The sequence below is a fragment of the Moschus berezovskii genome, chromosome 13, assembly GCF_049115385.1.
Source record: "Moschus berezovskii isolate FMDL1 chromosome 13, NW_MosBer_1.0, whole genome shotgun sequence".
In the NCBI taxonomy this organism is placed as follows: Eukaryota; Metazoa; Chordata; class Mammalia; order Artiodactyla; family Moschidae; genus Moschus; species Moschus berezovskii.
The window spans coordinates 63656510-63669381 of record NC_142472.1 but is presented as its reverse complement, the minus strand read 5'-3'; the positions used below and the strand labels follow the sequence as shown (position 1 = coordinate 63669381).

The 12872-nt window shown below is 43.6% G+C and overlaps 1 protein-coding gene across 1 annotated transcript; it reads left to right on the top strand.

Annotated features, from left to right (window-relative positions):
* Positions 1 to 506: 506 nt before the first annotated feature.
* On the top strand, positions 507 to 11462 carry STOML3 (stomatin like 3). The gene is made up of 6 exons (XM_055426208.2): positions 507 to 736; positions 818 to 890; positions 4179 to 4261; positions 5772 to 5975; positions 7686 to 7820; positions 10278 to 11462. The coding sequence occupies exons 1-6, from the start codon at positions 596 to 598 to the stop codon at positions 10500 to 10502; spliced, it is 861 nt and encodes a 286-aa protein (XP_055282183.2). The 5' UTR covers positions 507 to 595; the 3' UTR covers positions 10503 to 11462.
* The last annotated feature ends 1410 nt before the right edge of the window (positions 11463 to 12872 follow it).

The window sequence follows — 12872 nt, the reverse complement described above, 5'->3', positions numbered from 1 at the left end:
GAGTTAAAAACTCTCATAGAAACTCAAATGTAAGCACTCTTGACAATGTTTTCCTTGTGCTACAAGGTCTCCTTTGGGGTAATAGTACCTGCCTGTCTGCCTCAGAGGTTGTCTTGATTTCACCTGGGGAATTTGGAGGCCCTAGGAATCTGTCTTTTATTTATTTATTTCATTTTTATTATTTTTGACTGCACCATGAGACATGCAGGCTGGACCTGCACCCCTGGACCACCGGGGAAGTGCCCAGGAATCTGTCTTTAAGATGGCACCCTGGTGATTTTCATGTGGGGGGTTTTATGTGTTTTGAGAGTAATAAACCATGGCAGCCCTATGTAAATGCTATGGTTATTATTATTATTGATTGCTATGAGATGTGTCCTGGAAGGGACAGGTCCATCTTCATCTAAAAACCTGAAGGAATATTTTCTGTGTGTGTGTGTGTGTGTGTGTGTGTGTGTGTGTGTGTGTGTGTGTGTGGTGTTACTGCCATCAAGAGGGTGTGTGGATTCAGGTTGCTTCCTCAGCCCCATTCCAGCTTGGCCAGCTCCCTGGATGGTTTCTTCATGTATGTCACTGAATCACTTTCCTAAGTACCATGTCAGTTACAGGCTTGCCTCCTTCCTGTTACCTAGGCATCAAGAGTAAAGGGCTTGGTGTATGTGGCTGGATCCTGCTTTTCCTTTCTTTCCTGCTGATGGTCATTACCTTCCCGATCTCCATATGGATGTGCTTGAAGGTAACACCCTGGGAAACAGATTGGTCTCTCTGTGTGAGTTGATGAACCATTAACACTAAATGCTCTCCCTTCATCTCTTAGATCATTAAGGAGTACGAACGTGCTGTTGTATTCCGACTGGGACGCATCCAAGCTGACAAAGCCAAGGGACCAGGTAAAACACTGGTTTCGTTGAACTATCACCAGGTTTAGTTGAACTCTATGACATTGCTAATGTTTGTTTTGAACTCACCAAAATGGCCGTTTCATAGGACAGATTCTAATATTCTTGAAAGAAGAGTCTATTCAAGCAGTAACTTAAAAGGCACATGGAGGAGAATGGTTATTTGCTATACCTCTTTAGTAACATCTGTTGTCTGCCCCCTAATAAGATGTATATAAGCAAAACCATTCTCTGTTCAACTGCACTGCAGGGTCTCTGGGGAACTTCCTTATTCACTCTGTGTGCTCTGCGCTTGGCCATGTACTAAAGCAGGCGCTCAGGTGTCTGTTACCTTTTTAAACATATGAGAAACTTCAAAAGGAGAAGCTTGTTATAGAGACTTGGCCATTTCAAGTAGTATGATCCTATTTGTTTAATATAGACTTCCCTTGTGGTCCAGTGAAAGTGAAAGTCACTCAGTCTTGTCTGACTCTTTGTGACCCCCATGGACTATACAGTCCATGGAATTCTCTAGGCCAGAATACTAGGGCTTCCCTGGTAGCTCAGTCTGTAAAGAATCTGCCTGCAGTGTAGGAGGCTCAGGTTTGATCCCTGGGTTGGGAAGATCCCTTGGAGAAGGAAATGGCAAACCACTCCAGTATTCTTGCCTGGAAAATCCCATGGACAGAGGAGCCTGGTGGGCTGCAGTTCATGGGGTCGCAAAGAGTTGGTCATGACTGAGTGACTAACACTTTCACACTGGTGGTCCAGTGGCTAAGTCTCCGAGCTCCCAATGCAGAGGACCTGGGTTCAATCCCTGGTCAGGGAGCTAGATCCCACATGCTAAACTTGCATGCCTCAGTGAAGACCCTGTGCATTGTCTAATAAGGAACCTAAGGGAAAGAAAGTGAGAAATGCTTGTTAATGGGTATTTTTATGAGTTCATCCAAATAGAGGTGATGGAATTATCCAACTGAGGAATAACAGAGCAAAGGTAAACCCTTTCTAGTCATGTTTCACCTGGTGGAGCCAAGATTATAACTTAGAAAAAAAATTGGATTTGAGAGAGGTCAAATAACCATAGCTTGAAGGACTCTGGAGAAAAGTCTTTTCTAAATGAATTTTCCCAGAAGAGTTCACCACTAAATGTCCCAGGGTAACAAATCTCGTCATACACGTCTCTGGGGCTGAGGAGTTACCTCAGAATGTCACAAGGGCCAGAGGGAAACAGGCCAAATTGCTAACTGAGAACCTCTCCGCTTCTGTAAATCGTAATAATTTATTATGTAATGATCTATTCTTTAATAATAAAAGTATTCATAACAAGAGCTACTACTTCTTGAGCACTTAATACATGCCTGGCACTATGATTTTTAAAATAATAATTTTGTTTATTCATTTTTGTTTTTGTTTCTTCTCCATCCTCCTTGCTGTGTGGGCTTTGCTTTAGCCATGGCGAGCGGGGGCTACTCTCTAATGGTGGTGTGTGGGTTCCTCATCACAGTGGCTTCTCGTGGCGGAGCAGGGCTCAGGGCAGGCAGGCTTCAGAAGCTGCAGCCCCCGGGCTCCAGAGCACAGGCTCAATAGTTGTGGTGCACGGGCTTAGTTGCCCTGTGGCGTGTGGGATCTTCCCCGACCAGGGATCAAACCTGTGTCTCCTGCATTGACAGGTGGATTCTTTACCACTGAGCCACCAGGACACTATGTTTAGCATTTAATTTTGTTATCATGTTGTGTGTGTACTGGTTGCTCATTTGTGTCTGACTCTTTGTGACCCCATGGACTGTAGCCGGCTAGGCTCCTCTGTCCATGGGATTTCTCAGGCAAGAATGCTGGAGAGGGTTACCATTCCCTTCTCTGGGGGGATCTTCCTGACCCAGGGATCGAACCCGGGTCTTCCGTACTGCAGGCAGATTCTTTCGCTATCTGAGCCACCAGGGAAGCCATAATTATGCTTAATCTTCACTATTATCTTATAGGAATTGGTTGACTGAAGCTCAGAAAAAATTAGATGAATGTTCCTAGGTCACAAGCTAGTAACTAATATGGCTGGGACTTACCTCTGTCTAGTTCTTAACCAGTGACTTAGCACCCAAAAAAGGAGTAAATTAGGAAGTAATGCTTACCTCAGAAAGGCTTAGAGACCAAAAGAAAGAAAGCACCCTAGCAGTGTTTTCTGTTGCTGCCACCCGCCCTTTGCAAGGTACTCAATGCAAAAACTTGTTTCTTCTTTGAAAACAAAAGCAGCATCTTTTCAGTAAATGGAAATGGACGGGTGTCCCCATCTTGCTGACATGCCTTGTGCTTCTGGTCTTGATCACTCTTGCTGTAGAGAAGCTTCACCAGAGCACGGTTAAGGCATCATAGAATCCTCAAATGAGTGTCCTCAGCCCTCCCTGTCCCCCAGTCTAATACTTGACAGCTCAGAGAGAAGTAAGAGTATTCACAATTAAGGAAAGTTGTTGTATATGAGCTAGAACACAGTTACAGAGAAACTGTAAATGTAATACATTAGTTTTAGGGACACTGAAGTCTTGGGAAGATTTTAATGCTAACATTCCTTCAGTCCTGAAGAATATAAACGAGAATGTGGACAGACACTGATAGTCAAGGCCTAAAGTCTGTGCTTCAGTCTTTTGTGCAGAAACCTTTAACCCAGGGAAAAACCAATTTCCAAAATATTCTTATAAATAGATGTCTAATTCAATACTTGAATAGAAGTAGGTCCAATGTTTTTTAATTTCAGTTGGAGGATAATTGGTTTATAATATTGTATTGCTTTCTGCCATACATCAGCATGAAATCAGCCACAGGTGTACATATGTCCCGTCCCACTTGAAGAATATCTAATAATTAAATGTTAGGGCTTCCCTGGTGGTCCAGTGGTCAAGACTCTGTACTTTCACTGCAGGGTTGTGGGTTTGATCCCTGGTTGGGGAGTTAAGATCCCACAAGCCTCTCAGCCAAGAAAAACCAAAACATAAAACAGAAGCTATATTGTAACGAATTCAATAAGGACTTAAAAAAATAGTCCAAAGAAAAATTATTGAAAGAAATCAAAATTATATGTCGAGAATCTTTAGCTTCTTAACAAAAGATTTTAATTTCCAGGGAATCACTTTCCTTTAGTCCTTGATTCATGGGGGAAATAATTACCCCAAAGTTAAAGATGTACTTATTGCAGATCATCTGAGAAGCCTTTCTACTCCCACAAAAACAATGTACTGTATATCTAGGAGACAATCTACTGCAGTTATTTTCAGTTGGGTCAAATTTTAAACTGTATTTACTTTTGCACAGGTCTGGTTCTGATCTTGCCCTGCATAGATGTGTTTGTCAAAGTTGATCTCCGGACCGTTACTTGCAACATTCCTCCCCAGGAGGTAATGCTGACTAAAGATACGTTTCTGGAAATAAAACCAATCTCTTTCCTATTACATGGACAGTTGAGAATTCCTAATATGTTTTCAAACAATGAAAGGAAAGATGAACTGAATTCCTAGAGACCTGCTGGAGGAGTCCTAGGTGGCTGCTGAAACTTTTGGGCCTTGTTTTGCCAAATGAGAATGAGGCTAAGAGCAAGGGCTGAAAAGCCAGAAGATGTGGAATGATTGGGTGGGAGAAAGTCTGGAAGAAGAGAGAGAATGGATACAGAAGACAGAGAAGCTGAGATGGAGAATGACAAGCAGATGCTTGGGAGAGTCTGATAAATCATTTTAAGAAAGAGCCGAAAGTCGTTTGGTAGATGGCACTCACTGGTTATGATATTATCCTTTTCATCACCTTTGCAGAAAATGCTTTAGTACCATCTATATCTATCGCCTCTGCTTTAAATTTTTTTTATATGTTTGGATACAACAATGTGAGATGGGCATGGAGAAAGAACACACAGGGCACAGGGCTCCCCTGCAATTGGATTTCGAATAATTCTTTTCAGTTCTTGAAGTAATGAAATTGAATGGACCAGGCCAGTGACTGGGTGACAGGGAAGAGAAACAGAGTTGTTAATAGTCGTGCAACTTTCTAATAAACAAAACAGTCCAGGAAGAGGAAAGAAAGTGTGTGGAAGAGCAAAGGGGATTAGAAGAGAGAAAAATCAGCATCTTTGGGTAAATGATAATTTTCCTCTCTCTGGTCCAGAAAACTCAATCAAGACCCCACCATGATGTCTTCATACTACTGGTAGGAGTTACAGAGTCCTTACCTCAGAATTCAGCCCTAATCATAAGAGACCTTGGGATGCCTAGGCTTTTTATGGCTCCATGGTAACTAGTTCTCAATGGGAGAATGGAGTTCTAGGGTCTACTTCTGGGGTATGCCCAGAAATCTGATTTTTTCCAAAGTCCCTAGTCATGTTAATGCAGAATAACTAATGCAGTGCCTCTATAAAGTTAAACTGGTTTTTCTTTCTCTGAATATAGAACACGGGTCTCTGGTGCCATCTATGTTTTCTAAGAAGCATTGCTATTCATCAAACTGGTGAAACTGAGAACTGAAAAGATTTCGAGTGTCAGGGAAATGACTTTTCTACCTCTATTTAGAAGGCAGAATTTCATCAGGGTTCTGCATTTCAAAGTGGAGACACCTACTTCACCTCTGAGTAGGGGATGTGAGACTTCCACAGATGAAGTTACAGGGATAGGTACATATCACACCTATGTAGGAATTTGGTTACTAATTAGGATGATAGTAGATTCAAGTCAGGGCCGATTGTCGGTGATGCTGGCATGAGTTGTCACGAACGCTCTTCGTTTGTGGAGTGGACTCTGCGGTAGTCTGGCGCTTTTTTGGTCATTGTGAAAGTCATGTGTATGTGTGCCCAGTTGCTCAGTTGTGTCCGACTCTTTGTGCGAAAGTCATATGCATGTGATTTTCCGTGTTCTTGCTCTCCAGATCCTCACCAGAGACTCCGTGACCACTCAGGTGGATGGAGTGGTCTACTACAGGATCTACAGTGCTGTCTCGGCGGTGGCTAATGTCAACGATGTCCATCAAGCCACGTTTCTGCTGGCTCAGACCACTCTGAGAAATGTCTTAGGGACACAGACCTTGTCCCAGATCCTAGCTGGACGAGAAGAGATCGCCCATAGCATCCAGGTAAAGACACTGAGAACATGTAGCCTGCGTTGTTAATCCACTCATTTTAATTATCAGTGATAATCAAATGTCAGCAGTTCAAAGCACCTCCTCCGTGTGCGCACACACACAGGTGCACTGCTGCTCTTAACAGATGGGCTTCAGTTTAGCATTTCTTTTTTTTTTTAAACAATCATGAGGTCCAGATTTAAATATGTAGGTGGGAAGAGGGAGCCGCTGGAATTCCTTTTGGAACTCAAAATGATGAATTGACATCATGCACGTCAGTTTTTTCCTCCTAGGAAAGCTGCCTTCATGCTCCTAATGTCAATAAAGATATGAATAGTAACCGTAGTTGCACTATTGATGAAGACGTAACAGGTAGCCCTCTCACGTGTTGTTCACCCTAGATTGTGTGTATGTGTGCTAAGTCTTGTCCAACTCCTTGTGATCCCATGGACTGTAGCCTACCAGGCTCCTCTGCGGAATTTTCCAGACAAGAATACTGGAATGGGTTGCTATTTCCTACTCCTACTTCCTGACCGAGGGATTGAACATGCATCTCTTGTGTCTCCTGCATTGGCAGGCAGATTCTTTACCACTGCGCCACCTGGGAAGCCCTAGATTATAGACAGTCATATTTCTGGGTTTTTGGAATCAATTACATTTTTATTCTGAGCCTGCCTTCTCTAAGAGGGAAATTCATCTTTGGTCCTTCTCGGCTTCTCCTCCAGTCTCTAAGGTAGCGCAAAGTCCCTGAGGCTTTATAAGATAATACCAGTTCTGCATGATAATGCTCCATGCCATTTTAAGAGCATCACAAGTTCATTGACTCAGATGTTTCCCCATCACAGTCAGGTCAGTGGTTTCTTGGGAGGTCTCCCTATCTCCCGGCTCTCTGGCAGGAATCACAGGAAAGCAAGGGCTCACTTGCTATTTGGTAGCACTGAGATCTCTGCCCTTTACACTTTAGGAGAGCTATTCATCTGATCTCGCTATTTCCTGAGGCATTCTTTCTCATCCCTACCCCTCCAGGATAACCAGTAAGCTATCTTCAATTGTCTGAAGCTCTAATGAAGGATGAGGATGTCTTTGATTTTAGGCTTCTTCTGCCCTAAAAAAACATGTATGCCTTGCTACCTCTTTAAAATTGAGCCGCAGGTCAGAGGTTAAACAGAGCAAGAAAAAGAGTATCTCAAAAAGTACCCAGTGATAGTGTTAATATGTATTGAATTATTGCTGGGGCATGATAGATATCTTACGTGTATTCTGTCCAAACCTCATGACAATCCTGAAAGAAAACCTTTCATAGGTATGAAGACTGAGAATCAGAAAGGTTAAGGAGTGAGCCCAGTGATTCACAGCTGTAAATGGCAGAACCAGGACAAAAGCCATAGCTGCCTACTTGGTGTCAGTGACAAGAAAATGTGGGGTATTTGCTCAAATCTAGATGAACAGTGCATGTTCCTTAGGAATGGTTTAGGTGCAACTGCTGAGTAACCACCTCTTAAAAGAAATACCAACTTTTGTTTCTGAATTCTTCCTGGGATTTACTTCAATTCCAGGAAGGGAGCAGTAAGAACTGTTTTCCTCCCAAATGGTCTCACCACAAATGCTGTCAATTCAAAAGGAGAAAAAGAAGAGGGCTTCTCTTGCATATGTAAAATATAGCAGAAACTGATCGCATTGCCTGTATTCTGATTGATGTCCTTTCTTTTGACTTGGAAACAGACCTTACTTGATGATGCCACCGAGCTGTGGGGGATCCGGGTGGCCCGGGTGGAAATCAAAGACGTCCGGATTCCTGTGCAGTTGCAGAGGTCCATGGCCGCTGAGGCCGAGGCCACACGGGAAGCCAGGGCCAAGGTAAGGGCGACCCCAGTCGGTACTGGAGGGCGAGCCCCCCCACCCTGGAGCTGACGAGGATGGAACTTGAATGGAAGCTCAGCCTTCCTCATTGACTTCAATAAGAAGAGGGCTGCTGCTTCTTCTTTTTTTTTTTTTTAGAAGTTTTACTGAGAATTTCTTCCTGAATTAAAAGGTCATGGGCAACTTTGAGGGAAAGAATGGGGGAAGGGATATTAAGGGAGTTTGGGATGAACGTGTCAATCTGCTGTATTTAAAGTGGGTAACCAAGAAGGACCTACTGTAGAGCACAGGCAACTCTGCTCGATGTGATGTGGCAGCCTGGATGGAAGGGGAAGTTGGGGGAGAACGGATACATGTATATGTATGGCTGAGTTCTTTTGCTGTCCGTCTGAAACTGTCACAGAATCGTTAATCAGCAATGTTGCTGGTGTTCAGTTAGTCAGTCAGTCGTGTTGGACTCTGTGATGCCAGACTTCCCTGTCCTTCACTATCTCATGGAGTTTGCTCAAACTCACATTGATCATCTCTGCTGCTGCTGCTACTAAGTCACTTCAGTCGTGTCCGACTCTGTGCAACCCCATAGATGGCTGCCCACCAGGCTCCCCTGTCCCTGGGATTCTCCAGGCAAGAACACTGGAGTGGGTTGCCATTTCCTTCTCCAATGCAGCAAAGTGAAAAGTGAAAGTGAAGTTGCTCAGTCATGTTCGACTCTTCACGACCCCATGGACTGCAGCCTACCAGGCTCCTCCGTCCATGGGATTTTTCAGGCAAGAGTACTGGAGTGGGTTGCCATTGCCTTCTCTGAATGCAAAATAATATAATAATATATTATATATATAATATAATAATATAATAAATATAATATATAATATTTATATTATACTCAGTGACTTAACAAGGAGGGTCCCCTTGAGAGACATGAGCAAGGCAAACACCAATCCCCAGGTCTCACCTCAGACTCAGTGAAGCAGAGGCTCCAGTGGGCCCAGGAACTTACATTTTTATGTAGCTGGTGATTCTGATGTAGCAACCTGGTGCCTATCTTTGGAGCTGCAACCCTCTAGTATGTTAAGTGAACACACTAGATTAAGAGGACCAGGTGCCTACAATCCAGGTTAGAGTTACAAAATGTGAGCTCAACTTGGTCTCAAGTGTTCTTGAATCTGTTGGATGCATAGCCTTCTTGTCTGTGTTGATGAATTTCCTGAAGTATCAGAAACCAATTGAGATTAGAAGCCTCCAACTATCCTCTTTGGCATCTTACTTGGGAGTCCAGGAAGATTCCCTCTACTTGTCTCTGACTTCTCTGTTGAACTCCAGCAGCTTCTAAGCAGTGGACTTGGGAGGCACTTCTGCACATGGGCAGTGAGTGCCCACGGATGGGGCAGTTGAGTTCCAAGTCATTCCTGGGCAGCTTGAGAACCAGAGGAGGTGCAGGGCACTTAGGAGAGTTCCAAAGAGGGTTTGCAGACTAGCACTTGCTGCTGCTTATAATCAAGAGGAGACGGAACTGGAAACAATTCTTACATTGTGAGACGGAAATAAAACTGGAAATTTTTTTGTTCTAATTCTGTGAAAAGTGCCATTGGTAGTTTATTAGGGGTTGCATTGAAACTGCAGATTGCTTTAAGGAGTATAGTCATTTTCACAGTATTGATTCTTCCTCTCCAAGAACATGGTATATAGCTCTCCATTTGTTTGTGTTATCTTTGATTTCTTTCATGAGTGTTTTAAAGTTTTGTGAGTACAGGTCTTTTGCCTCCTTAGGTAGGCATTTTATTCTTTTTGTTGCAATGGTAAATGGGATTGTTTCCTTAATTTCTCTTTCTGATCTTTCATTGTTATTGCATAGCACAGGGAGCTCAGCTCGGTGCTCTGTGATGACCTAGATGGTGGGGTGGGGGGTGTGGTGGGAGGGAGGTCCAAAAGGGAGGGGATCTATGTATACATATCGCTGGTTCACTTCCTTGTACACAGAAACTAACACAATGTAAAGCAATTATACTCCAATTTAAAAAATGAAACAAAATTGGCAACAGAATGAAATAAAAAAAAAATCTGTGATAAATAAAACTCACAGAGGAAAAAGCCAGTTGGAAGCCTTGAATTTCAGACTTCTCTGCAAATGAAAGCAACAGATGGGGAGCACAGATTCAAGAGCATCACTATGGTGGCTGGACCTGGATTTGTTTGGGTTAAAGGCAGGGCTTTTATTTTGTTTGGAATGAAAACTAGGGACTCATAATTTGTAAGTTATCTCCCTGTTTCCTGCAACCTCCTCAAATTTCTCTAATCACATAAGGATGTGAAACTCTAATCCTTGCCGAAGAAGTAGATGAAACGGGTGGCCAAGTCGGGGCTGGGAGAGAAACATTATTGCAGACCCAGATAAAGAAAGCACCAGTCACAATTGGGAACCTTTATTTCTAAAGTCTTTTCTTTCTGTTGGTGTAGGTCCTTGCAGCGGAAGGAGAAATGAATGCCTCTAAAGCGCTGAAGTCTGCCTCCATGGTGCTGGCCGAGTCCCCGGCAGCCCTCCAGCTGCGTTACCTGCAGACCTTAGCCACCGTGGCCACAGAGAAGAATTCCACCATTGTGTTTCCTCTGCCCATAAATATGCTAGAGGGCATTGGTGGCATCACCTACGACAACCACAAGAAGGTCCCCAACAGAGCCTGAGGCCCTCCTGCTGCCTCCGGCCATCACTTAGGCACATCTGTTCCTATGGCAACCCCAGCAGTTAGAAGTGCTGAGAATGTCAACACTATCCAAGCAGAGTAACTTTACAGCTGGATCAGCATTAGCAGGAAAAGGCATAGAGGCTACAAAAAAAAAAAAAAAAGAAAGAAAGGAAGGAAGAAAAAAAAGGGCTGTATGCTACTTTTATTTTTAAGAAAGGAAAGAAAACTTTGTATTAGTCTTAGGATAATCAGTAAGTAGGCATCGCTGACTTAGAGCAGGAACTTTCTTGCTGTAGCTGGGGTGATCTTTGGGTGACTGTGATTAAGATTTCAGAATTATTTTTTAATGAGTTTAAGCAGGGCTTCCCTGGTAGCTCAGATAGTGAAGAATCTGCCTGCAATGCAAGAGACTTGGATTCAATCCCTGGGTTGGGAAGATTCCCCTGGCACTCTAGATAATCAGCAAAGTAACACGTTTATACTAGCTATTTGCCTTATCAATTGAGAGTGAATATTTGCTCACTTTCCAGTTCTAGCTATTTGCTTTGTAATTCCAAAGAAGTTATTAGCTAAATTTCTAATTGTGACAACAAAACCCCCAGAATGCTTAAAATTATGATTGATTTTGCTGTGAAGGACTGAAGAGGCACTGAAGCTTCTGGCTGCAGATTCATCACCACCTCCCTCTCCCAGGCAGGTTGCCCTCAGCTCCCTGGCTGCGTGTCCTCCTCCTGGGACTGGCGGCCAATCCCCGCCTCCCAGCACCTTTGTCAGAGGGTGAGATAAGACATTGTGATCCTGCAGGCTCCAGTCCGCTTATTTGTTCATGAGTGAGAAGCTGGCAAAAGGTTGTGTGATTTGAAATCACTGGGTAACAGTAGCCTGCGAACTTCATGTTTTCAATCTCTCCTTAGTCCCAAGAGCCACAAGTCATCAAGGACTGCTTGTAATGATTCTTCCTAATCCATGCCCCCAAACCTCTCAAAAATAAAGACGCCATAGAATGTGAATGTATTTTAAATTTTTCTTTTTTTGAGATTATTTTGCTGTCATGGTGCAGTTTTCTTTGGGGAGACATTTTGAGCAATGGGATAGGATTTTTTAAAGTTACCCTTTATTGAATGTCTGTGGTGTGTGACTGGAGAAGGAAATGGCAACCCACTCCAGTGTTCTTGCCTGGAGAATCCCAGGGACGGGGAAGCCTGGTGGGCTTCTGTCTATGGGGTCACACAGAGTCGGACACGACTGAAGTGACTTAGCAGCAGTGGTGTGTGACACTATGTTCAGCCCCACATGGATGCTAAGAAGTATTCTTACGTTATAAAGGAGAGAGTGGTGTCAAAAAGTTGAATGATTTATGCAGAGTCCCTTAGCTTGTGAGTGATAGATTGGGACTGGAAATCAGATCTGCCTGCAAAGTTCTTGCTCTTAAATATCATTGAGTTTTCCTGGGGAGAGGTGAATGGGGGAGGTGGTGGAGCCCTTGCATTGCTTTTTTGCCTTCAATTCCAATCTTTTAGTTTCTAGAAGTCTGGGTGCTCACGATAGTTTTCCACTGTGTCTAGGACTCTTGAGCTCTTGCACACACATATGCACACGAATCCTCATACACTCAAACTCCTCTTCACACTCCACCCATACTCCTCATGTAACGTCCACACTCACTTTCTCCCCCTCCGCCTACTCCCATCTCCACTCACATCTCCTCCGCGTGCTCCCCTCAAGACACGGGGACTATCTGCATATAAATGTAAAACGGAGATTCCCACTCTACTTTTGATTTTCTAACCTGTTTTTTCCCCATGAAACCATATCATGCTTTAAATGATTTTTGGACAATTCACAACTTACAAATTTTTCAGTAGATTCAACTGACTCTATAACTCAAGTGAAAGTGTTGCATCTGACTCTTTGCAACCCCATGGACTGGAGCTCACCAGGGTCTTCTGTTCATGGAATTCTCCAAGAAAGGATACTGGAGTGGGTTGCCATTTCTTCCTCCAGGGTATCTTTCCTGTCTCAGGGATCAAGCCACATGTCTCCTGCACTGTAGGCAGATTCTTTACCATCTGAGCCACTAAGGAAGCCATAGAGTCCAAGAAGGCTAACCAATTCCTAGACCTGTGTGTCTTTCATATGCAAACCAAGCAATTCAGAGCTCCTACCCCACCCACCTCCTTTCTCTGGCTCTAACACTGTGGTCCAGATCTATGTGCTCCAATCATACCAGTGCCAGGCACTAGATACGCAGAGACAGCTCTGTCTAGAGCCTAATAATGTCAGCTCAGTATTCAGCTCATACTAAACCAGTTCACCTGCCTTATCCATCCCTTCCCATGGAAACCACAGTGGTGGCTCTTGCCTGCAC

What these genes read in the sequence shown, in the direction of transcription:
- STOML3 (XM_055426208.2), top strand. Translation starts at nt 596, where the DNA reads ATGTCAGTTACAGGCTTGCCTCCTTCCTGTTACCTAGGCATCAAGAGT. An exon ending in CCATATGGATGTGCTTGAAG is followed by an intron (nt 737 to 817) that starts GTAACACCCTGG and finishes TTCATCTCTTAG; the next exon opens with ATCATTAAGGAGTACGAACG. An exon ending in AGATCGCCCATAGCATCCAG is followed by an intron (nt 5,976 to 7,685) that starts GTAAAGACACTG and finishes ACTTGGAAACAG; the next exon opens with ACCTTACTTGATGATGCCAC.